Source organism: Corylus avellana, chromosome 3, assembly GCF_965113065.1.
Source record: "Corylus avellana chromosome 3, dhCorAvel1.hap1.2, whole genome shotgun sequence".
Taxonomy (NCBI): Eukaryota; Viridiplantae; Streptophyta; class Magnoliopsida; order Fagales; family Betulaceae; genus Corylus; species Corylus avellana.
Window position 1 is genome coordinate 1,286,802 of NC_142492.1, and position 26,722 is coordinate 1,313,523.

Genomic DNA, 26,722 nt, shown 5'->3' on the forward strand with positions numbered 1-26,722 from the left:
GGTTGCAATGTCCTCGTTAACCATTCAAAAGACGAAAATACCCGTGAAAGGAAAAAAATAATAATAATTCATTAAAAAACACTAACTGACCCACAACCACGCCATGGGTTAGGTTTTTTCTTTTTACTTTTTTCTTTTTTGCCTTTTATGGATTTCAAGGGTATTTTTGTCTTTTTGAAACTTTTACGAGTATTTTTGTATTTTTTGGGGCAGAAAGGGGGCAGGGCAACCCCTTACCAAATTAAAAGATTTAAAGGACATTATAAATGAAGTGGTAGATTGAGGATGTTAAGTATAATCTCATTTTTTTTCTTATTTGTTTTTTCAATTGATTTTCCACTTTCCACATCCATGGAACAAAATGATAAGGTTAGAGACAAACGGGTAAAAGCATTGAAACCTAGACAATCATCAATGAATAAAGCTACCACATTCACAAACTTAGTCAAACACATGCAGAGAAATGAAGAAGTATTATTAACTCTATCATTTCTCCTTAATTTACCATTTAATTTGCAATCTCCCTTTCAATCTTTCAATTTGGTCAATGTGCCTACCAATCTACCATTGAGAATGCAAAGTCTTCCTTGACCCTCCAAAAGACAAAAATACCCCTAAAAGGAAAAAATAATAATAAGGGAAAAGCCCGTGTACCCTCCCCTCAGACTACCACCTAATTAACAATGACTCCCCAAACTTTCACTTGTAACAATGTCTAGCCTAAACTACCAAAACATTATCAATGTCCCCCAATAACTACCCTTAATAAATAAAAACAAAAAATACTAAACTTCTAGAAAAAACATAAAATTGAAAGAAAAAAAAAAAAAACCCTTTTTAGATGAAAAAAATTTAAAAATTTCGATTTTTTTTATACAAATTGAAAATTTTTCGTTTTTTTTTTTATTTTATTTATATAAAAGTTTCCTTTTAAAAAATATATATATAAAAAAAATTCCTTTTCAAAAAAATTAAAATTTTCGTTTAAAAAATCATTTTTTTAAAAAAAATTATTTTTCTTTAAATGAAATTTTCGTTTTTAAAAAAATTATTTTTTTATTTTTTATTTTTTTCGAATTTATAGGAATATTTTTGTGTGGCATTTTTTATATTTTTGCTAGCTTTAGGAGACATTGTCATAATTGAAAGTTTAAGGAATACATTGTTAATTAGGTGGTAGTTTAAGAGTGTATGTGGACTAATAATAATTTGAGGCATGATAAAGGCACAACTTTGACCAAACTTTTCTCTTATATGGTCTTTTTTTAAAAAAAAAAAAAATTAAAATTTTTTTTTTTTTTGAAGCAATAACCTCCTATATGGTCCTTTTTTCATTTGGTATCTTTAAAAAAAAAAAAAAAAAAACAGAGGTATTTTTCTTCATAATAATTACAATTTTTTTTTTTAAAAAAAAATGACCATTTTTATGAAGAAAAATACATTTTTTTAAAATAAAAATAGCAAATTAAAAAAGAACCACATAGGATGTTATTGCTTCAGAATTTGTTTATATTTTATATTTTAAAAATAATAATAAAAAATAAGAAATAAATTGGGCAAAAATTGTGCAAAAAAATTGTGCATTTATCATTTCTTTAATAATTCAGTAAAAAAACTAACTGACCCACAACCATGCCATGGGTTAGGTTTTTCAATTGATTTTCTACTTTCCACATCCACCGAACAAAAATGACAAGGTTGGAGAAAAATGGCTAAAAGCATTGAACCCAATACAATCATCAATGAATAAAGCTACCACATTCACAAGCTTAGTCCAACACGTGCAAAGAAATGAAGATGTATTATTAACTCTATCATTTTCAGGTTGCTCTCAAAGAGCTTCAAGTTGAATCAAGGACACACATTTAGTCAAACACTGGCAGACAAACTAAAGTTGATTGAAATGTGACCCCTTAGAGAAATGAGCAAATCATAAACTCAAAAAAGGTTTAAAGTAAGTTACAATATTCACCCTTAAAAACTAACTTGTTGGAGATGGTGTCCAAGAATTTATATACACATGGTTAAGATTATACTTCAGCCATATAGAACATTTAAGATCGTAACATACCACTACTACGTCTTACTGCCAACGTTCGCTGCTCTCCACTCTATGAACAATATTAGAACTTACCTCGACTTGTAAGGAAAGAGATTTTAAAAACTTATATACACATAATTAAGATTATATTTAAACCATATTAAACAATTAAAATCGTAACAGTATCAATTCATTTAATATCATGTGTGTCAAACTTTGCTTTAAGCTTTTGAAACTAGCGATAATTTTAACATACTCCAATGATCATTATGGACTTACATTCAGACAAAGCCATTGATGTATATTAAATATATTTGCTGTTCCTCAATTTCTATTTAACATTTCACAATCTTAATTAAGTGAATATTCAAATTTTAAATATTCCTCATCTTCTCCTATAAATGAACAATCCGTCAAGTATTTTTTTTATTTTTTTTTTTACTAGTAATGCTAGAAATTACTCTAGTATCTTTTTTTGTATTATTTCAAAAATGATGTGCCTCTTAAAATCACCATTGAACTTGTGATTAATCACTATTTTGCTACTGTAATTATTAAAATATTTTCTTTTTTAGTCTTTTTTGAACATAATCTGCTAGAAGTTAAAAAAGAAGTCATATTTACTAAATATAGCTAATATGAGAATTTTAACTAGAAGATGCTCTTATAATAAAAGGTAAAGTCTGCGTACCCCTTAAACTACCACTCAATTGACAATATCTTTTCCAAATTTTCAATTGTGACAATGCCCGCCAAACTATTAAAATATTGTCAATGTCTCCTCAAAGTTAGCAAAAAGATAAAAATGTTCATACATATTTCTCAATAAGATAAAAATATCCTTATAAATTCGAAAAAAAAAAAAAAAAAAAACTTAAAAAATTAATTTTTTAAATCGAAAATTTAAATTAAAAAAATTATTTTTTATTTTTTTAAACAGAAATTTTTATTTTTTTTTAAAAAAAAATATTTTTTTAAACTTTTTTAAAAAAACGAAAATTTTTATTTTTTTAAACGAAAATTTTTTATTTTTTTTTAAACTGAAATTTTTGTTTAAAAAATTATAAAATAAAAATAAAAACGAAAATGTTCAATTTTTATAAAAAAATCGATTTTTTTTTTTAATTTTTTTCTTATAAAAATGAACTTTTTTTTTTTTTTTTTTTTCTTTCAGTTTTAGGTGTTTTTTAGAAGTTTTATTATTTGGAAAATTATATATAAACTCCTTAGGTCAACGCAGTTTTTTTAAAAACTCCATGGGTATTTTTTTTCGGAAATTTAGTTCATGAGTAACTCGAAACTACTAGAAAACTCATTACCGTCAATTTTTGTTAACTGCCGTTAGTCCACTCAAAACTCCTCATTTTATCTGATTAAAATATTAATTCTGTATTAATTTAATTTTAAAAAATTAAATCTTTAAAAAAAAAAAATTGAAGCGCCACCCCTGGCCACCCCAGGGGTGGTTTGCCCACCCCTAGGGTGGCTTGCGGCCACCCCCAGGTGGTTTGGGGCCACCCCAAACCACCCCTGGGGTGGCTCGTGACCACCCCATGGGTCCCCAAACCCCCAATGGTATGGCCGCAGGCCACCCTAGGGGTGGCCCGCAGGCCACCCCTCCACCCATGGGGGAGGTTTGGGGTGGCTCGCGGCCACTCCTTTCCACCCATGGGGTGGCTTGGGTTGGCCTCCGGGCCACCCCAAACCACCTGGGGTTGGTCGCAAGCCGCACCCCATAGGGGTTGGGGGGTGGCCAGGGGTGGCACCGCCACCCTTGGCCACCATTCAATTTTTTTTTAAGATTTAATTTTTTAAAATTAAATTAATATTTTAATTAGATAAAACATAGAGTTTTGAGTAGACTAACGACATTTAATAAAAATTGACGGTAGGGAGTTTCGAGTTACCCAGGAATTAAATTTCCAAAAAAAAATAGGCAGAGAGTTTTTAAAAAAAAACGCGTTGACCTAAGAAGTTTATATATAATTTTCCTTATTAACTTTTAAAATAAAAAAGTTTACTAAGGTAGTTTAGCCATTAGGAGAACATTAATAATATTTTAATAATTTAGGGGCATTGTCAAGTTTGTGGAACATTGTCGGGCGGTAGTGAAGAGTACTTCCCATGTAATAAACAAAGGTTGCCAAACGTATCTATGCATCCTCCCAAGATTCTCACACTCTGCTCTCTTGGTTATTTCCGCTATTAATGGTGCAGCCTCCTACTTGGATTTTAACTTTTCTCTGATCATTGGATATATTCTTCAGCAACTTAAATGCTTTCGCATTTGGACTGCTACGAAAATCTCCCGAGTGCTAATTCTCTAGCAAAATCAGCTTCTCTGTTTCTCTGTTTCTCTGTTTCTTGGAGAATCTTGCATCCTTAAAGCACGGTATGTCAATATTGTTTTCTCGCTACTACTCCTCACCCATGTACTCAGCCACAGGTACTGATTTTCTACTCAAACCCGTTTTTCTACGTGGGGTTTGTGGTTCATTTCACCTGGTTTTGTTATTTGTCTTGTTTATCTCATGCGTGTGCAAGAAATTCAAGGTGGGCCGTGGTGAAGGTCCAAAGGGAAGGTTCAAAAACACCAGGGGTTTGTACCATAAACAGAGTACTCTGTTTTGTTGTTTATCTGTTTCTCTGTTTAGTCTTGTCTTATGTTTACTGAATTACTTTTATTGGTATAGAAATGGTTGGTCTGATGAAGGGCTAGTGACCCTTTTGGATTTGGCGCTTAGAACACTCGCTTGGGGTGCACTTTGTGTTTCTTTCCGTACCCAACTGTTTAATTCGGGTGAACCAAAGTACCCGTTTTTATTGAGAGTTTGGTGGGGTTTCTACCTCTTCATTTCTTCTTATTGTCTTGTTATAGACATTGTTCTCTATAGAAAACATGTTAATGTATCCACTCAGTATTTTGTTTCGGATATCGTCTCTGTTGTCACTGGTTTGTTCTTCTCTTATGTGGGGTTTTTCGGTAAGAATGAGGGTACTGAAGATACCCTTCTCGAAGAACCTCTTTTGAATGGTGATTCAACTGCAAGTAATGAAGCAGAGTCAATTAAGTCAAAGGGGGATGAAACTGTAACCCCTTATTCAAATGCTGGATTTTTTAGCATTCTTACTTTCTCCTGGATGGGTCCTCTAATTGCTGTTGGCAATAAGAAGACATTAGACCTTGAGGATGTTCCTCAACTTGACCCCCATGATAGTGTAGTTGGGGGCTTTCCAACCTTTAGAAATAAACTTGAGGCAGAGTGTGGTACAATTAACAGAATGACCACACTGAAGCTGGTGAAGGCATTAATCTGCTCGGCGTGGAAAGAGATTCTCTTGACGGCAATTATGGTGATGATTTATTCATTGGCTTCCTATGTTGGACCATATCTTATTGACACTTTGGTTCAATACCTCAATGGCCGGCGGGAGTTCAAGAATGAGGGCTATATTCTGGTTTCAGTGTTTTTTGCTGCAAAACTTGTGGAATGCCTCTCGCAGAGGCACTGGTTCTTTAGGATGCAACAGGCCGGAATTAAGGTCCAATCGGTATTGATCGCAATGATCTACAATAAAGGTCTAACCCTTTCATGCCAGTCAAAGCAGGGCCACAGTAGTGGAGAGATCATCAATTTCATGAGTGTTGATGCTGCGAGGATAGGTGACTTTTCTTGGTATATTCATGATCCCTGGATGGTGCTTGTGCAAGTTGCTATTGCATTGTTAATTTTGTATAAAAATCTTGGGCATGCTTCGATTGCAACTCTTATTGCAACTATAATTGTTATGTTGGCAAATGTTCCTTTGGGAAAATTACAAAAGAAGTTTCAGGGCAAGATAATGGAGTCAAAAGACAGAAGAATGAAGGCAACAACTGAGATTTTAAGGAACATGAGGATTCTCAAGCTTCAAGGATGGGAGATGAGGTTTCTATCTAAGATTAACGAGCTTAGGAAGACCGAAGAAGGGTGGTTGAAAAAGTATGTTTACACTTCTGCAATGACGTCATTTGTCTTTTGGGGTGCTCCCATGTTTGTGTCTGTGGTCACTTTTGGTGCCTGTATGCTAATGGGGATCCCACTTGAATCAGGGAAGATCTTATCTGCACTTGCAACATTTAAGATTCTTCAGCAGCCCATCTATAAACTTCCAGAGACAATCTCAATGATAGTTCAAACTAAAGTGTCTCTTGATCGAATTGCATCGTTCCTTCGTCATGATGACTTGCAATCTGATGTTGTAGAGAAGCTTCCAAGAGGTAGTTCTGATACAGCAATTGAGATTATCGATGGGATTTTTTCTTGGGAATTATCTTGCCCTAATCCAACATTGAAAGATATAAATCTCAAAGTGCAAAATGGCTTCAGGGTGGCTGTTTGTGGGACTGTTGGTTCAGGAAAGTCAAGTTTGCTTTCCTGTATACTGGGAGAAGTGCCCAAGATATCTGGGACCATTAAGTTGTGTGGGACTAAGGCCTATGTTGCACAGTCACCATGGATACAAAGTGGCAAGATAGAAGAGAACATATTGTTTGGTAGGGAGATGGATAGAGAAAAGTATGAGAGCATCCTTGAAGCATGTTCCTTGAAGAAGGACCTGGAAATTCTCTCATTTGGGGATCAGACAGTCATAGGTGAGAGAGGAATCAATTTGAGTGGTGGGCAGAAGCAAAGAATCCAAATAGCACGTGCTCTATATCAAGATGCTGATATCTATCTATTTGATGATCCGTTTAGCGCTGTGGATGCTCATACAGGATCCCACCTCTTTAAGGTAATTTATTTCCTTATTCTAATGCCATTATATAAGTATAGAATATTTTTTCTTTTCTTTTCCTTTTTTGTTTCTAGTATATTATGTACCTTGTTGTAGTTTGTAATTTGTAGTTTGCATGAACGGTTTAGACACAAAAGGTGGAGGCATGTTAGTCTCTACTTGTTACATAGCCTACTACACATCTTATTATATCGGGTTAGAGAAATATCACTATGACCAAAATACCCTTAAACCCTAATGACTCACAAACCCTAATAACTCTTCTAACATACGTAAAGTTGTTGATGAACATATTCAAAGATGAGTTAAGTTGAGGTACTTGAAAATCCTTGCAATTCAATTGCACTTTGTTCTATTTTGTATTTTGTGGTTGTTTGCGTAGCTGGTTTTGAACTATATTTACTTTTATATGGCAGGAATGTTTGCTGGGCCTTTTGAGCTCAAAAACAGTGGTTTATGTTACTCATCAAGTAGAGTTCTTACCTGCTGCTGATCTTATCTTGGTAAGCCAGTTGTATTTACTTTCTTTCCAGCCTTTTTTTTTTTTTTTTTTTTGTGAATTCAACTTATGGAGATTGTTCCCCTCTTTTGTATCTATGAACTGAACCTATAATTATTGCTAGGTCATGAAAGATGGAAAAATTACTCAAGCTGGAAAGTATGGTGATATCCTTAATTCAGGAACTGATTTTATGGAACTTGTGGGAGCGCATAAGAAGGCTTTGTCGGCTCTTGATTCAGCAGAAGCAGGGTCAGCTTCTGAAAGTACAAGTATGAGCTTGGAAGATGGGAGTATGGCCAGTGCGAATGGGGTTGTGCAAAAACAAGAAAATAAAGATGTTCAAGATGGTAAAGTAGATGACACAGTGGGGTCAAAAGGACAGATTATCCAAGAAGAAGAGAGAGAGAAAGGAAAAGTTGGTTTTTCAGTCTACTGGAAATTTATCACAATGGCATACGGAGGAGCTCTTGTGCCATTTATATTGCTGGCACAGGTTCTCTTTCAGCTCCTTCAGATTGGAAGCAATTATTGGATGGCCTGGGCAAGTCCTGTCTCGCCGGACATGAAACCTGCAGTTGGTAGCTCTATGCTGATAAATGTGTATATCGCTTTGGCCATAGGTAGTTCTTTTTGCGTCCTTGTGAGGTCCTCACTTCTTGCAACAGCTGGGTACAGGACAGCCACACTACTGTTCAATAAAATGCACTTTTGCATTTTCCGAGCTCCCATGTCATTTTTTGATTCCACTCCAACTGGACGAATCCTAAATAGAGTAAGTGGAAAAATGTGTATGATGATCCTTTATTGGGTTTTGAAGAATGGTATAGTTTGCAATATTTGTATTACTCTCTTCTTTGGATTAAGCAATTCCTCTCTCTTGCGCATGCACACACAGAAAAACACGTTCTTTCTGATAAATGTAATGGGTACAAATTTTTTTGCTAAATTAGCTGTATGTTTCCTTGAAGGCTTCTACGGACCAAAGTGCTGTGGATTTGAACATTCCAAGTCGAGTTGGGTCTGTTGCCTTCTCGATGATCCAGCTCCTTGGAATTATTGCAGTGATGTCTCAGGTTGCGTGGCAGATTTTCGTCATTTTTATCCCAGTAATTGGAACCTGTATCTGGTATCAGGTATATCAGCTGACTTCTTCAGAATGTTGTCTTACGTATTATGCTGGAACATGGCATAATCTGGTGACATTATGCTGAAACATGGCTTAATCAGAAGACATCTCAAATGACATAAATGATATCACCATATGTTCATTTTTATTTTTTTTTTATGACGGGAAACCTCGACAAGGCAGAGTCTTTCAGACCCATCCCTGTAGAGTAAACCTCGGACCCGTACAGCGCACCCTCGGAAGTTTTCTTACACGGATTAGGGTAAATTGCTGGCTTTTACACTAGGGGGTGTGGCTCGAACTTGGGATCTATGGGGTGATACTCCCTAAGACCACAAGCCTCAACCACTAGGCCAACCCTTTGTGGTTAACCATATGCTCATTTTACTACATTCTTTTACATTTTATGATGTCCACATGCTACAAGCTCTCATAGATAAAATGTCAAACCTGTATGCAGTGTTTTGGCACCTTATTAATATAAAAATCCCACCAAGTTGCTAAACAATATAGTTTTTTTTGCCGTGGCCTTTTTGCCTCAGAAATCTCTGGGTTAGAACTATGTAAAGAGCTGCTAATGATAATCATCCATCAAACCTAACTCAGATTATTACAGTCTTCTATTATCATTTTCTCACGTGGAGGGAGGTGTTCTCACTAATTTATAATTCTGCAGCAATATTACATACCTTCAGCACGAGAACTATCAAGACTAGTTGGAGTGTGCAAAGCTCCAGTGATACAACATTTTGCTGAAACAATTTCTGGCGCAACAACTATCCGTAGCTTTGATGAAGGGTCAAGATTTAGTGGCACAAATATGAAACTGATAGATGCATATTGTCGGCCAAAGTTCCACATTGCTGGTGCAATGGAATGGTTATGCTTTCGCATGGATTTGTTATCTTCAATCACATTTGTCGTCTCCTTACTTTTCGTGATCTCTCTTCCAGTGGGAGTCATTGATCCAGGTAAATATTTCCCATGAAAAATGTTATACTTACCAAATTTTTTCTCCAGAAGTTGGTACCCATGTGATATGTCACAATCCCATGAAACCTATTATTTTGGGAAACATGTCACCATCTCATGGGATGGTGACACATCACTTGAGAACCAACTTTTGAGGTGAAAATTTGGTAAATGTAGCATTTCTCATTTCCCATCCAGTATCATGTTAACAATTTTTCTTGCTTGATTTAAATTGTTAAATGAACATGATTTATATCTTTCTAATTTCCTTTGTTTTCTGATTTCCTTTTTCTCTGAAGGGATTGCTGGCTTATCTGTGACATATGGACTTAATCTAAACATGATACAAATGTTTGTAGTATGGAATATTTGTGATATGGAGAACAAAATTATATCAGTAGAGAGAATGTTTCAATACACTTCTATCCCGAGTGAGCCACCTCTTGTGATTGAAGAAAATCAGCCAGATTATTCCTGGCCATCGCATGGAGAAGTTGATATTCGTGATCTGCAGGTACTTTCAGTTCTTATTTTTAACTACTGCCAAAAAGGCACAATGTTCTATATGGGGTTGTTGATGACTAATTTTTATGCAATGTATAGTAATTAATGATAATGGGTTCAATGTAGGTTCGTTATTCCCCACAAATGCCACTTGTATTGCGAGGTCTCACATGCACTTTCCCTGGAGGAATGAAAACTGGAATTGTAGGGAGAACAGGCAGTGGTAAATCAACTCTTATACAAGCACTTTTCCGAATTGTTGAACCTGCTGCTGGTCAAATAATGATAGATGGCATTAACATCTCCTTGATTGGACTGCATGATTTGCGGTCTAGACTAAGTATTATCCCTCAGGATCCAACCATGTTTGAGGGGACTATACGAAGCAACCTGGATCCACTTGAAGAGTATACAGATGAACAAGTTTGGGAGGTGGGTTGGTTTTTTTTTCTATGGTGGTTGAAAGAATTTTCTCTTTGCTATATTTTCCTCATAAATTAAACATGAACTGGTTATAGGATTTGTAGTCAACTGGTGGCACCTGCTTATTTTATTTAATTTTTCTCCTCTAATTGATTAGGCTCTGGATAAGTGTCAACTTGGAGATGAAGTTAGGAAGAAAGAAGGAAAACTTGATTCTGCAGGTTTGTCTTTTCAGCTTCTCTAGTGTAGACGTTAAGTAGAATATCTCAAAATCTTGTGGAAATTTAGTGCTTATATTTATATGGGTGCTGCAGTTAGCGAGAATGGAGAGAATTGGAGTGTGGGTCAGAGGCAGCTGGTCTGCCTTGGCCGTGTGCTACTCAAGAAAAGTAAGGTATTGGTGCTTGATGAAGCTACTGCATCCGTTGATACGGCTACGGATAATCTGATTCAGCAAACTCTGAGGCAACATTTTTCCAACTGTACAGTCATCACCATTGCACATCGGATAACTTCCGTTCTTGATAGTGATATGGTTGTCCTTCTAAATGATGGTTAGTATGTCCCATTCCCCTTTCCCCTTGTACTTGCTTAGAAAAAAAAAATGGTTAGTATTATCTTCTGGTTTCATCTTAATCCTGTAGTTCCTGCTCCGGTGGTATTTTCATGGTTAGCATTATTTCATTATAATCCTTTAGTTTAGCAGATTTCTTTCACTTCTTGGTGCAGGGCTTATCGAGGAATTTGATTCTCCAACAAGATTGCTTGAAAACAAGTCATCATCTTTTGCTCTACTTGTGGCAGAGTATACTGTGAGGTCAAATTTCAGTGTTGAAAACTGAAGCAGATGACAATGACGAAAATTCAGTGGCTTTATGATCTTGTGTTGAACTATGCTGAAACATAATTATTGGGATTTTGGTATCTAGTTTGTGGCTGCTCTGTGTTTTAGGCATATTCTACCTACAGGTGGTGTACCCTTGTTATGTTTAGATTAATAATAGCTATTGATAAGAGTAACTTTTATGCTTGAAATGAAGCCTGTTTGTGATCTGAACTTGATTAATGGCTTCTTATTCCTCTTCACAATTTTCTCTTAGTGTTAAAGTGTTGATTAAATTTACCTCTTCTTATAAGTTTAAGTTTTTGGGATAACTGGTAGTTTAACATGGTATCAAAGTCAAAGGTCCTGAGATCGAATTTTGACTCCGTTAATTTACCTCCATTTAAATCAAATATTTTACTTGTTGGGTCTCACATATTAAAAAGGAATTTGAGTCCACACGCGAGAAGGAGTGTTAAAGTGTTGATTAAATTTACTTCTTCCTATAAGTTTAAGCTTATGGGAAAACTGGTGATTTAACACTCAGTGTGCATAAATGTCTCATGTTTAATAGTATGCCGTCGAGTGGTAGGTTATATGTAACAGTTGGGCAATTGAAAAGTTGATTCTACTCAATGCCTATTCTGTCTGGTGTTAGTATAAAGGTGATGTTTTGATGTCAGAAAAGAGTTGAATATGATTTGATATACTTTGTTGAGGATGGACAGAAATAATATTGATGGCATTGTTAGCACTTCTAAGTGCACTCACATGTTCTTATTGTACATCTAGTGACCTAAAATGAAAACAATAATGCATATGATTACTCGATGCAAGGCATGTGATGAACTGGAGAATTTATCAAGCACTAGTAGAAAATTTACAAAGACAAAAGGAAACTGGCGAAAAAGAAAAAGAAAAGAGAGAAAGATGAGTGTATCTTAAATATAAAGTTAAACGAAGAAAATGAAAAATAAATTTCAAATTACCGCTGGGTCAAAACATGTTAATCATAGGGCACTTTCTTTTTTTTATTTATTTTGAGAAATAAAGTTCACATAAATCAAACCCATAATAATACATCATCCTAGAGGATCAAAGAGGGATTGAGGTCCCTTACAATTCTAAGAATCATACCCTTAAAGGAGTGGTCTACTATTGTTTTACCCTTTGATGGTGTGGTTGGCGTGGTCCGAAAACGGGTTAGACCCCTCAAGGCTCAACCCGAACTCACTAGTTTGTGTTGGGCTTGCAAATCGTATAAAAAATTGTCAATCCTAACTATTGTCGAGTAATGTTAAGGCATATGTATAAGATTATATAGGTCAATTATAACACAACCTCTTCATTTAAATGAGTTAGACCATTAGATTTGAATCAAATTTGCAAATCATGTCAAAGACTGTCAGTCATATTCTAACCACCTCTTACTCTTTGAGGGGATAATGGGTCACTCCATGGGTATGGTTGTGATGGCCTGACCACCCTAGCACCCTTTAAAGGGTAGTCAGCCAATCTCAAAAGGTGAAATTGTAGTTGAACCACTCTAACTTCTATGGGGTGACCAACCAACCCCTTAGGTGAAGGGATAATTGGCAAGCCCCCAAACCCATAGATGTGATTGTACCACAACAAAATCATCAAGGGTAGTCATGTCACTCATACCACCCCTAAGCCATCAAGGGTAGTCAAAACCACCCATAAGTCATCAGGTAGTTGCACCACCCTCCAAATTCTCGAGGGTTAGCCTTGAACCCTTGAGGATTGTGTAATAACTTCAAATCACCCGAGGGTAGTGTGCTCAGGTGGCCAACCACTCCCCCAAACTCATAGGGCTTAGCCTTGAGCCTTTGAAGATGGTGCGACTAATTTCAAATCACTCGAGGGTAGTGTGCTCAAGCTCAAGTGGCCAACTACCCCCTCACCTTGGGGTGATAGTCTCTCATCTTCTTAGAGGTTGTCGGTCCACCCCTAACCACACTCTTGGGTGGTTGACCGCCACCTTAAAAGTGAGGGGAATGACAAACCATCTTAAGGGGTGCTTTGACCATCCATTAATTTCTTTTGCTATATTACTTTTGTTTTTCTTATTATTCTATTACTTGCATGGCTAAATTCAAACCGTTTATTTTGAATGAAAGATCTGAATCTTTGAAAATGTGGACTCAATTCCTTGAAAATTGCAGGGACCTAAACAGTAAACACCATAAAAACTCCAATATAAAAGTCTCAAAAACAGAAAACATTTACCTGGGCTAGCTGGGGTCATTGGATTTTTGTCTTTGTTTTTTTTTTTTTTTTTTGGTGTTGGGCTGAGGGCCAGATGATTCATACAATTACAATGTCAGTCAAATTTGCTTCTCCCCCGACTTGCAGAAGAGCCAAATTTTTTCCAAAACTCTGCTTCATTTTTCAAGCCAACAAAAGCCTTCCTTTCTTTCCTGCCAAAAAATAAAAAGAAAAAAAGAAAAAAAAAACCCAAAGCTCTCCAACAACCAACATTTTGCTGAACAAATCCCAACCTCACCACATCGCCCTCTCTAGGATTTCTCTTCAACCATGACCCTTCCACTCCCATCTCTCCTCTATCTCACCCTTTCAAATTTCCGACTAAAACCCTAGCTTCCCTACCTTTTACCCACCAAACCACAAATTCGAACTCAACCCAAAGAATAAGAAAGGAGAATCACAGTCCTTGTACATAAAGCATAAAAATTTCGCTTTTTTTGTGCTTTTGTGTTATTACTTTATAGTTGTCAGCTATAAAGTACCAGCAGTATTCTTAGTTAATTTTATTATCCTAAGATACCCATAACTTTTTTGGCATTGAATTTCGATTTTGGGTCGGATTGAGGTCTAGAAATATTATAATTTAATTTTATCCTAGGTACGCATTAGCGTTTTGGTGTTGAATTTTGGGTTTTGAGTCGTATTCAAATTTTGATTTTTGGGGGTGTAATTTATGGATATGGCACTTGAATCGTCGTTTTTCAATGCACACAGGTTAGTTTCTGGCACAAAATCATTGTATTTGGTGCCTTCCAATCGGCAAATGAGAATGCCGATGAAGATTTTGGAGAAAAGTAATGGCTACCCGTCTCAGTTAGTGTTAACTTGCATAGGTCCTCGTGGTTTTAGGAGCTATTTCCGTGCTAGATGTCGAGTAAACGACTCGTCTTTTGCAGGTAGAGCTGGTTTGAAATTTGTAGGCGAAGATACTGAGAGTTTGAGCGATGAAAATGCGGTTTACGGTGTGAATTTAGACTTTGTTAGAGAGTCGGTGAAGCGTGGGATTATTTTGGCGGCAATTGTTTGTGGGGTTTTGGTGTTTGGGTGTAAGAGAGTCTTTGCGATGGAAGGTCTGGTGAATGCTGGTTATGGGGTAATTGGGCGGAGCATGTTGTCGTTGAGGAATGCATGGCCAAAGACGTTACAGGTTCTTCAGGTTTTCAAGGAGCAGGGTCTGATTTTGGCAGCGCTTTTGGGACTTTCAGCGTTTTTCTCCATGGCGGAGACTTCAATTACCACGCTCTGGCCTTGGAAGGTACGTACTTTATTGCCTGGTACTGAGTAATTTTATGTGTTCTGACTTCTAATAACGACTATTGTCACAATCAATCAAGGCATTTCCCCCTAGATTTAGAATTAATATTAGTAAATAAGTAACATATTGAGTTGATGCAAGTTTCAGATTGCCCTCTTTATGAAGTTAACGAGCATAGTATTTGTAGTTGGAATGTTGTCTCATTAAGTAAGGCAAAAACTGTAGTATTCATTTTATTTTGTATTATGTTGGTTGCTATGGTTACATGTGCATATCGACTCTAAGATTTATTCTGCATTGTGGCCCTTCTACTTCATTGCTTAAAAGCTACTTATTTCATTTAGTAAGAAACTCAATTTTGCACATGAGACTTAGCCTAGTTAATAGTTTGCCTTCTTTTCTGTGTTTGAAACACGAATTCCTTGATTCCAAGCTACCTAATCTTTTAGAATGTGATACCCAGTTAAAGTTTATTTAACCACGTGACAGATATGTTGGGATGAAAATTAATTCTGGGTTCTTATATGTGTATATATATTGGATTTGCTCTTTTCCAGTAAATAATCTAGGCTATTATGATCTTGAAGTGTAATCGGTCATCTGATATCAGTCTGTTTCAGGTGCGTGAATTGGCTGAAAAGGAGCCTGAAAATGGTGTCTTCAGAAAGCTTCGTAGTGATGTCACGCGGTTCCTAACTACCATACTTATTGGCACAACGTATTGACCTTTTTGTGATTCTCAGCATTAAAATTTGATTTTCTTAGCTTGAATTTGAACAATTCTTTACCATTCTGGGTCTTATTTTTGTACTCAGTGTCGTCAATATTGGAGCAACTGCCTTAGTCACTGAAGCTGCAACAGCAATATTTGGTGAAGCTGGTGTGAGTGCAGCGACTGGAGTAATGACAGTATGTTCTGTTATCCTTGTATGATAAATATAAGTTTATTATGAAGGTTAGGGGTTTGATTAGAGTAAATGGCTTGAAGACCAAAACTTCTAACACTTAGGTGGCGCCTTTTGCATTTTTTAATAAGTTGTGTTTACTTATAAAAAAGAAGACTTAAACTCATAACATAGAATGAGTGTGTAAGACTGTATGATACAATATCATACAAATCCAAACCCATCAGGTTGTTGACAATTGTTTTCTTTTTTTTTCTCTGATTATATTAGTACCTGCAATTCTATAGACTTGCTAACTTAGCAATGGTAAAAGGCAGGAGCTAAATTTTTAGTTGATAGTTCCTTATATTTATTTAATAGATGATAAAAATTGTTTTTCTTAAAATTTTGTCTTCTACCCTTTTTCAATTTTTCCCCTTTATCCATTCTTAGCCTTTTCTTGTGTTCAACTGTGACTCTGTTTACACATTATTACCTGACATTAACAGATGGCTCAAGTCTTTGCATTGAACTTTGTACTCTATTTATAAAGATGCTTATTAAGATTTTGGGGTCTGCTATAGAAAAAAAATTGGGAACTTTTATTTTGGTATCATATGAAGCAAGAAGGTTGGTCTTTTCAAGCTTAATTCAGGAGGTTGCTTTTTTACATGTTGAATATTGTTTAGGTACAAAAATGGGATGTTAAAAATGCTAACTTGGTTTATGTTTTCCTAATCCGAACAATATGTTAGCAGGTCAAAGCATACATAGAGGCAGGGAAATATATATTTTGCTTCAGTATACCTTCCTCATAGACTGGATACTGAATATCTTTTTTTCCCCTTCTTAATGATACTAGGTAGCCATTTTGCTTCTCACAGAGATCACTCCAAAAAGTATTGCTGTTCACAATGCCACCGAGGTTGCTAGGTTTGTGGTAAGTTTGGGAGTTTAATTTTTTCAAAATAACCAAATTCACATTTAAATGTATAATTAAATATGTTCATTATTTGTTTTAGCTGTTCACTTATTTGTGCTTAGCGGATGCCACCAACTTCTGGTTTATGTGACAAGGTTTTATTTGCAATGCTTCTAGGTCAGACCAGTGGCATGGCTTTCCTTGGTATTATACCCAGTGGGAAGAGTTGTTACATATTTATCTATGGGGATGCTAAAAATCCTTGGTTTAAAAGGAAGAAGGTGTGCTTTATTAACCTCGTCTTGATCTCTCAACAACTTCCCTGTGATATTGTACTTTTACCCCATGCATCTTTTCAAAAAGTTTATTAGGTTTTCTAGTTTAGTGGTGATGCTTTATATGTAGAAATATATGTTTTGGCTTTTCATTTCCATGAGATAAACCAAGTTTACAAAAAAATAAAAGAACATCATATATATCAGATAAGAAAAAATATTCATTTGGTGTTTTGCTGGTGTGATTTGACAATGATAACTTTTTATTTTGATGGTCGCTAGTTTTCTGTAGAATTCATACATGCCTGTGATAATTCGCATCACAATTCATACAAGATCAGAATTTGGATAATGAGGTTCTAGGGTAGGTTGAAAGCATGTTTATTTTTCATCTTAAATAGTGGTTGTTTAGGTATAAAATGGCACAAAAGGACTATGTTTTAAGAAGGTCAATGGTGCAACAGGAAAACATTTTACAGCTCTATTTTTTTATTTTATTTTTCCAGGTAGTGTCAGTGTAAACAAGTAAAATAATCCTTACTGCTATATTCCGACCATGTATGGTTAGCAACAGGAAGAACCTCAGTTCATGTAGCTTGTTTATTAAAAAAGTTTATCACTTGGGTAACTCCATTGTTATTCTGCTCCCCCAAAACCAAATTTCAGTATGGGAAGGTAGCATATCAATGGATGTTCAATTTAAAGGAAATTGCACATTTGTTGTGAATCAATTTTTTATTGAAATTGTTATTAATGGGTTTCTTATTGAATGTTCTCTGACAAAGTTTTTGTCGTCACTTGATCTATGTCAAATTTTATTGTATTAGCGAGCCATATGTAACTGAAGAGGAGTTGAAACTGATGTTGCGAGGGGCAGAATTGAGTGGGGCAATAGAGGAGGAAGAACAGGTAATAGAGTAAGATTATGTTGAGTGTATTTGTTGCTTTTAATATTCTTTTGTTTGATACAATGACTATGCATTGCAGTTTCTGAATGATAAGAGTGAAGAAAATTGATCAATGTAATGCATCTATCATCAAGTAATTTATTCTTCCATCATAATTTGTGTAGATAGATGGAATCTACTTGAAGGTGTTTAGAAACCGAATTTGGGTGGTTGCCATTGCCCAAACTACTGGGAGAGGCGCGGGCAATGTTACACCCACATGACCATGTTATCCCCGTAATAAGATCTATCTTTTGGCATCCTAAAAGAGTCAGAGGCAGGCTTACATATTTAAGATGAATTTGAATAGGGGAATTTTCCATGAACTGAAGTTGACCATGTAGCACATTACCCTATTTCATGTCCATACACGAGTCTCATTTAGAAAAGTATTGTGCTTGAAGTACACATGCTATGCCACATTTTTTGGCTTTCTGCAATCACATACTGATGTGCCTTCTGCCCATCAAAGAAAGAGAAAAAAAAAAAAAAAAAAAAAAAATTAAGTTGCCTTCTGTTAACTATTACACTACTTTACTATGTTCCAGTAATCATTTTCAATTTTTGTAGTTTTTTTTTTTTTTTTCTTGGCTTGTGTTCTTATTCTAAATTCTTTTTTAGGATATGATTGAAAATGTATTGGAGATTAAAGATACCCATGTTAGAGAGGTGATGACACCCCTTGTAGATGTGGTTGCAATTGATACCGGTGCAACACTTGTAGATTTTCATAACTTGTGGGTGACTCATCAATATTCAAGGTACATTGACACCTTTTGTGATTGTACTGTGATCCTTCTTTTTTCTTAATCTGCAATATGCTACCATGCTAAAAAAAAAATTCTGTTCTTAGGGTTCCTGTTTTTGAGCAGCGTGTTGATAATATAGTGGGTATTGCATATGCAATGGATCTGCTGGATTATGTTCAGAAGGTTGGCCAGTTTCTACTGTTTCTCTCGCTTTGAGTTTCAATTGCTTCTTCATTGATTGTGTGCCACAATCTCATAGTGTGCAGAATTATTATCTGTTTGATTTTGAAGGGTGAGCTGCTAGAAAGTACTACTGTTGGCGATATGGCTCACAAACCCGCATACTTTGTGCCTGGTAATCTTTAATTTTTATGTCAATTTGTGGTTGGACTAATATGCATAATAATGTCTCTTCATGCATAGCAGAGCAAAAGAAGAGAATAGAATGCTCCTAGATTTTACGGAAGTTACATTGCAAGTTTCTTGACCCTGCTTATGGCTTGAACTGCAGGCATCTGTCTACTATTTTTTTTTTTAAATTGAATTTAGTTACTAGTTATTATCAGTGTGCACCACCTACTTTTAGCAGACTCAACTTTTTTTTTTTTTTAATATATATATATATGTTTGTGTGTGTGTCCTAGTTATAAAATGTCAAATGAATCGTCATATTATTGGTTCTGCAGATTCAATGTCAGTCTGGAATCTTCTTAGGGAGTTTCGCATCAGGAAGGTTCACATGGCTGTTGTTCTTAACGAATATGGTGGAACTGTGGGAGTATGTACACACCTTCATCTCTGAATCCAAAAAATTGGTACCGAATCTTGCTGTTTGACACTAATCCATGGAACTAAATGGCAAATGAGTTTAATAAAACTTGATTATTACTTAACAAAAAAAAAAAAAAAAAAAAAAACTAAAAGGCAAATGAGTAGCTAGTAGAGACAGAGATGCTAGTATCTGAACCAATATGAAGTTCCTGACATGAAACTCTAAAATTTGCTATTGTCATGTAGACATTGCTTTCTGGATTTTGTCACCATCTAGATTTCAAATTTTCTCTTTGGTACTTCTCTTGTATGTTTCCCGCCTACTTGTTTGCTCCACCTTTTGATGATTTTGAAAAAGTCTTTACTTGACAAATAAAAGGGGGAAAAGAAATTTTTTTCCAAGATGCAATAAAAGATAAATGAGCTTTTACCCCTAAGTAATTGATATTTGATCATAAAGTTTGACTTAACTCTTGGTTTGTTTTAAGTTCCTTTCTGTTTAAAGTCTGCATGATCAATTTTGCAACAAATGAAGCAACACAATGTGCCTGCAACCTTAATGTAGATTAATTTCTGTTCATGTTGCAAACAGATTGTAACCCTGGAAGATGTGGTTGAGGAGATTGTTGGTGAAATTTTCGACGAAAATGATTCAAAGGTAAAGCTCACTGGATTTTTTTTCTCCAGCTAGAAGAAAAGAGAAGCCCACTATTGATTGTCTGTGCAGTTTTTAATTCAACTCGGAAGATTGCTAGATTTTGTTTTTCTCAGTGAGTGTCTGCTGTATTCTCTCATGATTATTGTGATTGCAAGGCTTTGGACAAAAATCTAAATGCAAGACTGCGATTGAAGAGTTGAAAATTTTGGTATTTAGTATAATATAAAATTCCAGAATTAATTGTCACCTGGCTCTCTTGGATGTCTTTGCCAATTGACTCTAGTTGACGATTCAAGAAGCACACAACTCTTGAGAATTGATAGCTTAGCATTCCATGTTTGATACATCTTGAAATAATAGGTGGCCTTTTCCTGCTCGGCGTTGTTGTATCAATTGACTTTAGTTGAAGAATCAAGAGGCACCTAAATTTATTTCTGTGGATATTATGAACATTTATGTATTCTTGAGAATTGATAGCTTAGCTGTCTATGTTTGATTTGTCATGAGGAATAATTGGTGGATTTTTTCTGCTCTGGGCATTGTTGCGTCAAGTTTCAATAAAATGTTCTCTTGAGAATTGATAGTTTAGCAGTCTATGTTTGATTTGTCATGAGGAATAATTGGTGGATTTTTTCTGCTCTGGGCATTGTTGCATCAAGTTTCAATACTGGGTTCAAGCATTCCCCAGTTGTAAAATGATACTTATCAAACATATTGCAAACGTTAAAGTAGTTTTATGACCTTAAATTTTGGTGTGGGTGCACAAGCTGCTAAAAATTCAGACATCTGCTTGTAAACGGTTTTGCTATTATTATGGAGTTTTGTATCTTGGGAGAACTTCATGGTAGGATGTAATTATGGCTTTTAGGTGTGCGCTGGTTGCTGACATAACAATTTATACTGTCGTTGACATGCTGATTTTTATTTTCAAAATCTCGTTCTTATTTTGTTTGCAATATAATAGGAGGAGATTCAGAAAAAGACTGGCTACATAGTAATGCGAGCAGAGGGAGTATTTGATGTGGATGCAAACACTTCTATTGATCAGCTCTCTGAAGATCTAAATATCAAGATGCCAGAGGTATGTTATATATCTATTGATTTAATTATTTATTCTGATGAGTAAAGTGTTAGCTATACCCCATTCTTTTTGAAGTGCTATATATTTTTTACTGATTTGTATACTAAAGTATCAGTGCTTGTACCATTTCTTGTCTGGTCTCTCTAGTTCAATTACTGATGGCTGAAGGTATCGACCTAATCCAGCCATTTCTTTGTAAATGTCTGTCTGTTTGACCAGTACATGTAACATATTGCGAATGGTTGTACCCATGGTGATGAACAATTTAAGGATAGATCGTTCTCAAAATTGTACCAAATCCTGCTAATACTTCATCATAACTGGAAATAGACTCTGCACATGATGTAGTAATCTGTGACCTTTTTTGATCTTATGCAGCCTGATAATAGTGATCGCTGGTTCTCTTACGGGTTTAGCATGTCACGGTTTTGCCTCGTTTTGGAGTGTAGGCTTCTCTATAACATCCATCATGCCAATGCAAATGGATCATAGGCATAGGCAGCTTTAAGCCACCGCCATACTTGAACTTGCCTGATATTTCTGATTATGACTTATGATCTGAGCTGAAACAGTGTTTCAATTGCTCATGTATGTGATGGAAAATCATGCATTCACTGTTATAATGGACAACGTTACCATATACTTTATAAACCGTGTTTTCTTCCTTTCTTATTTGGGTTCCTTACTCAGATCTAGATTATAATGCATAGGTTAAACACGTTCATCTTGTAGTATTCATGTATTTTCCATTACACTGTCAAATTTCTATTGAACTCATTTTTCTCCTGTGGTGGTACAGGGTTATCAATATGAGACGGTGTCAGGTTTTGTATGTGCAGCATTTGGTTATATTCCTCGAACAGGCGAGAGCATCAAAGTGGTCCTTGAAAGGGAAAATCGAGAAGAAAATGACGAGTCTAAATCTGACCACCAGGATCAAAAAGAAAAGTGTCAAATATTTAAACTTGAGGTATGGTTTGGGTTCTTTTGCGCTTGCAGTTCTTTGGAGAAATCATTAGAATCAACATTTTCAAGATTATGCACAATGAAAATCTACTTTCTAAACTACCAGAGTTTGTATAGTTGAATGACAGAGACCCGTGCCATAGAATTTTCTTTTTGCATCGTCAGTCCAATATTCCCTTGTTTGAGTCTCTGTAGTCAGTAGTGAGTGGCCTTGTCTAACTTCAATTCATGCCTCAGGCTGGGCAGAATCAGGATTTGGCAAATCTCAAACCAAAGCCATTCTGATGGTCAGGTCACAGTAGTAAAATAAGCTTCTGTCATGTTGAGTGCTTTTTTTAAAAAAAAAAAAAAAAAAAAAAAAGAGGAGAAAGGATTTTTTTTTTCAGATGATCTGGGGTTGTTAATGAGAATTAAGGAGAGGTTAAGTACAAGATTGGAATTGTTTGGCAAGCCTTTTGAGTCAATAGTAAATGGAATCCAGGGAATGCAATCTTAAGATTGACATCACATAACATATGATGATTACTAACTTCATTTTCTTGGTTAATAAAATTAGTAACAGATGGGCTTCATGTATCTCTTGAAGCATCATCATCTTTGTATTTTCCACCCAACCATTTATAAGAGGGTCTTAGATCCGTGTACTATCAAATGTTTACTTATCAAAAAAAAAGTAGGGTCTTAGATGAAGAGGATATCTCTTACCAAATTTAGCCAAGTTTTACAGGTGGATACGTAAATTTTTTGGTTTCTCTTTGCAACTGCAAGAGACAGAGAAGTTGGAATATTAGAACAGCCTCTCCAAGCAATACCTTTTATAAGACTCCAAGTTTTTGCGTCTTTCTTTTGCAATCTCTCAGCAATGGAGCAGAATGTAAAAAGTGAAAATGGGCTTATCTTGAATAGATGCCTTTAACAGAGTAATGCTTATGTCAATTTGTATTTGGTGCAGGTACTTGCTGGAAATGCCAGAAAGGTCAGTGCTGTTCGATTTGAACGGATAAACAATGATGAGACAATGATGGGGACCAAAGAAGTGACTCGTTTGTTTCCCAAAATCATGAAGAGGAAAGTGGGCGGTGATGAGGACGCTGATGGTACAGAATATGATGACGATGCATTCCCAAGGGGACCGGAGGATGATGATGACTCTATTCAACATGAAGATGAATCATAATAGTCAAAGTAACGCTTGTTACATTGCTGTTTGTATTTCCCATTCTTAACAGCCCCATGGAAGAAGTAAAAGATTGAGAACAAATTAACAAAAATGAGAATCAGCAATGAGCTAACATTGTAAAATTTTCACAGATGAAGAGAAGTGTCAACATCTGAATCATCAAAATTACTTGTTCTGTCCATGACTGATTCTGTGGAACTTAAGTTAGCCAAAAATGGAGTCTCCTTGACCTGGAGAGCAGTATGCTTACTAGATGAATGGATCAATTCAGAGTGGAAAAACAACCTGCTTGGATCATAATGCACGGCTGGCTTGACCCGCTCCGGTTCAGATAACAGCCTTAAGAGTTCCCTAGCCTCTCTCATCTCCTTTGCTCTCTGCAGTAGTCTAAACCTCTCTTGCAGCAGAGCAATGGAGGATTGCAAGCAAGGGGCATCACAGCTTTGCCTGCCCATTGGAGAAGTGAAATGTGCTTATGAGACTAATATGGTGCCTTCTGAGGTGGGCTTGGATGTCTTTTAGTCCTTCCTATATATAAGAGTCAGGACATTGGTATGTTAGCCTAAAATAGATTCTGAATGATGAAAATTCGTCGCAGAGAGGTGCAAAGTCCTAGAAAGGTGAAGTTATATGTGAGGAGGCAAAAGGAGTTCTAAGGCAGAAAAGGGTGGGAAGGAAAGTCCAAAGAGAAGTGGAAAGGAGCTTTAGTAGAGCAGACAGGACAAGAGCCCTAGTTAGCACTTAGAAGAGGGAATAATTTTCTCGGGGATTGATTTCTTTTTGATTGAGCCCTTTTTATGGAAAGGAGAGAAAGAGTATCCACCAAATGGGACAATCCTCAATACCTCTCCCATTGTCTCCCCACTTTGAAGTGGCACAGCCTAGCCTACCCCAACCTCCCCCCCCCCCCCCCCTTCTCTCTCTCTCTCTCTCTCTCTCTCTCTTAAATTTTCTGTCTGTCTTTGAGTAGTTGGATGGAAATGGCATGAAAGCAAGAGGGCTATAGAAAATTGATACTTGTGTGGCGGTTCCTCCATTTGGAACCATGAAAGGCAGCTTTGGTGAAGCTACCTATAAAACCCTCTGTATATGTAGGCTTGTCATGGTAGCTCTAGCAAACAAGTGTTGGTAAAGGAGCTCATAATAATAATAATTTCAATGGGGCCAAACGACCAAACATTCCTCGGATAATCCCGAAGCAGTTGCTGAGCAACACGTCCAGCACCAAAAATCTAATTTATTTAAAAATTCGAGGTCATGAGGAACTAATTTCAAGGAATTATTGCTGCTAAATCTAAAGATAAAAATTTAAAAAGTGATGTAGTAGTGCAACTAAGCATAAAGGCTTGCAACTTCCGTCCGAACGAGAGTGCAACCGAACTGTTTTGGTTGAAGGACCAAACAACCTGTCTGCATTCCTGTCTAGAGTGCAGACGAATTGTTGAGGAGTTTAGCTGCAACTTTAGTCTGAATGAGGGTGCGACCGAGACACCTTTGAAGTTTATAGAATTGTTCGTTTGCATGGGACGGGAGTACAACCGCAACGTACATGGAAAGAAAATCTCACTAGAATCAACTCGATAACCCTATCAAACTATCATTTTGAGCCCAAAACCTTCATTCTGTTAAAGGCGTTAACTCAGATGGTCAACCCATCACGTGCGCCCCATATGTTATCTTGAAATGACAATGCGTTGTAGTTGATGGGAGAAAAATGTGGAATAGAAAATTTCAAGATGGCATGTGGGGGGTGCACGTGACGGGTTGACCGTCTGAGTTAACGCCTTTGACTGACGGAATGGGGGTTTTGGGCACAAAATGGTAATTTGATACGGTCGAGTAGTAGAGTTGTTAGTTCATGAGGGCAAAGTGATAATGCGTTGTAATTGATAGGGAAAAAAGATAATTACCCATTTTTCTTTTAGATATCTACAATTGTAATATTTTAGGGTTGGTTAAGTTTTTTCGAGCACAATAAAGTGTTTATGTCGAAAGAAAGAGAACCTAAATCATTTATTAAAGAGACAGTTTAAGTACATTTTCATCTAAATTTAGATTCCAGCTGCCAAAATAACATTCGGCTAGCAAGTGTGAATGCATGGTTGAAACAAACTGCATGTGATCAATTCATGAACTTTGAAGTCTAAAAAACAAGTAAACTATGGATGTTTTTTATTCATTTTTTGGGGCCATAGCTGCACTAGGGATTTGAATCTTTGCATGATGCTTTCAATTGATTTATGGTTTTTCTCAGAAGCCACCAGCTGGCTTTTACCAAATTGATTCTTCAATTCTTTACAAGTGTGAATTGACACTTGTTTTACATAAAAAGGCCAATGAATTAGGTAGACCAACATTTATATAAACCCTAGATTCGAATATGGAGAATTGATTCTGATTCTTTGAAGATTTAAGCATCCCCAGAAAACATAAAAGTAATCCACACGGTATATTCATGTCAATCATGTTACTAACATTAATGCTTGTTATTTACTAATTTTTAAATATCATGCAAAAGTCGATGAATACTAGACCCCTCCAAATTTACTGAGTAACAAAACTGTGTTAGGCAATATGGTCAAAGATTTATCCTTCTCGTCTGTCTGAGGTGGTCGAATCACTTTTTTTTTACTAAATGGAGGTGGTCAAATCGCTTTTTTTTGACTAAATGAAGATGGTTGAATCGCCTTCAAAATATATGGTAGTTTAGCCAACCCTTATAGTAGATTGCTTAGAGTGGTTTGCCGGGGGGTGGTTGTGGGTATCCTCTTTAACTAAATGGGGTGTGATCATATAAATTAAATGATTAAATTCATTTGTTTCTATGAGCTTAAGCTTTTGAAATAAATAGTTATTTAACATGGTATCAATTTTCAAAGCAAAGGGCCAGAGTTCAAACCTTATCTCTTTCATTCACCTTTATCATGTCTCCATCATTCACCTTACATTTCAATTAAATATTATACAACCTTCTAGCTGAACCATCTCCATGGCCTTGTGGGCCGGTAGTTCGAACATGACATTCTGAAGGTTTCCTTGGACAAAAGTTAGGTTCATGGACCTTGTTGTGTTTTTTCATAAAGAGTTTCCAACCAATTTTTATACCTCAATGAGTTAATTACAAATTGATGAAACCACCCAAACTAATTTTTCATTTTTTTCCCATATTTTTATTTTATAATTTTTTAATATCATACAAGTCAAGGAATTCCAGAAGCCACAAAAGAATGACAAAAAAAAAAAAAAAAAAAATTAGATTTATCCAACTATGGCTAGTGAAGTACATCCCATCACATGCTAGTGCAAATTGGTGGGTAGGGAATATAAACCGCTGTTAGCAATCCAAACTAGCCTTTAGATATGGGATTAAAGGGCTAATTAATTAGATCCACTTTTTAGGGGTCCAAACGTACCTTTGTAATGTCTTAAGTCAACTATTACTAAGATTTGTAAAAGTCAACAATATTAACGTGGCACTTCAAATTGACCATTGGATTTTTTTTATTTAACAATAACTAATCTAAGGGTTCGTTGAGAGTGCCATGTCAGCCATGTTGGATGAATAGTAGATAGAA

General features: G+C 35.9%; 2 protein-coding genes across 2 annotated transcripts; both read left to right on the forward strand.

The window, feature by feature from the left end:
* Positions 1–4,181: 4,181 nt before the first annotated feature.
* On the forward strand, positions 4,182–11,429 carry LOC132176581 (ABC transporter C family member 3-like). The gene is made up of 10 exons (XM_088514283.1): positions 4,182–6,817; positions 7,237–7,323; positions 7,444–8,094; positions 8,291–8,455; positions 9,125–9,419; positions 9,720–9,934; positions 10,051–10,356; positions 10,505–10,568; positions 10,662–10,901; positions 11,077–11,429. Exons 1-10 carry the CDS (start codon positions 4,436–4,438, stop codon positions 11,187–11,189), a joined length of 4,518 nt encoding a protein of 1,505 aa, XP_088370409.1. The 5' UTR covers positions 4,182–4,435; the 3' UTR covers positions 11,190–11,429.
* A 2,099-nt stretch (positions 11,430–13,528) lies between these two features.
* Positions 13,529–23,345, forward strand: LOC132176576 (DUF21 domain-containing protein At1g55930, chloroplastic). The gene is made up of 14 exons (XM_059588825.2): positions 13,529–14,714; positions 15,335–15,432; positions 15,530–15,623; positions 16,461–16,538; positions 16,698–16,801; positions 17,623–17,704; positions 18,364–18,503; positions 18,596–18,674; positions 18,783–18,846; positions 19,178–19,269; positions 19,855–19,920; positions 20,885–21,001; positions 21,801–21,971; positions 22,920–23,345. Exons 1-14 carry the CDS (start codon positions 14,133–14,135, stop codon positions 23,142–23,144), a joined length of 1,992 nt encoding a protein of 663 aa, XP_059444808.1. The 5' UTR covers positions 13,529–14,132; the 3' UTR covers positions 23,145–23,345.
* The last annotated feature ends 3,377 nt before the right edge of the window (positions 23,346–26,722 follow it).

Excerpts from the sequence above, each read along its gene's own strand:
- LOC132176576 (XM_059588825.2), top strand. The coding sequence starts at position 14,133 with ATGGATATGGCACTTGAATCGTCGTTTTTCAATGCACACAGGTTAGTT. Across the intron at positions 18,675-18,782 it reads TGCTGGATTATGTTCAGAAG|GGTGAGCTGCTAGAAAGTAC; the intron begins GTTGGCCAGTTT and ends TTGATTTTGAAG. Across the intron at positions 18,847-19,177 it reads ACCCGCATACTTTGTGCCTG|ATTCAATGTCAGTCTGGAAT; the intron begins GTAATCTTTAAT and ends TTGGTTCTGCAG.
- LOC132176581 (XM_088514283.1), top strand. The coding sequence starts at position 4,436 with ATGTCAATATTGTTTTCTCGCTACTACTCCTCACCCATGTACTCAGCC. Across the intron at positions 9,420-9,719 it reads AGTGGGAGTCATTGATCCAG|GGATTGCTGGCTTATCTGTG; the intron begins GTAAATATTTCC and ends TTTTCTCTGAAG. Across the intron at positions 10,569-10,661 it reads AGGAAAACTTGATTCTGCAG|TTAGCGAGAATGGAGAGAAT; the intron begins GTTTGTCTTTTC and ends TGGGTGCTGCAG.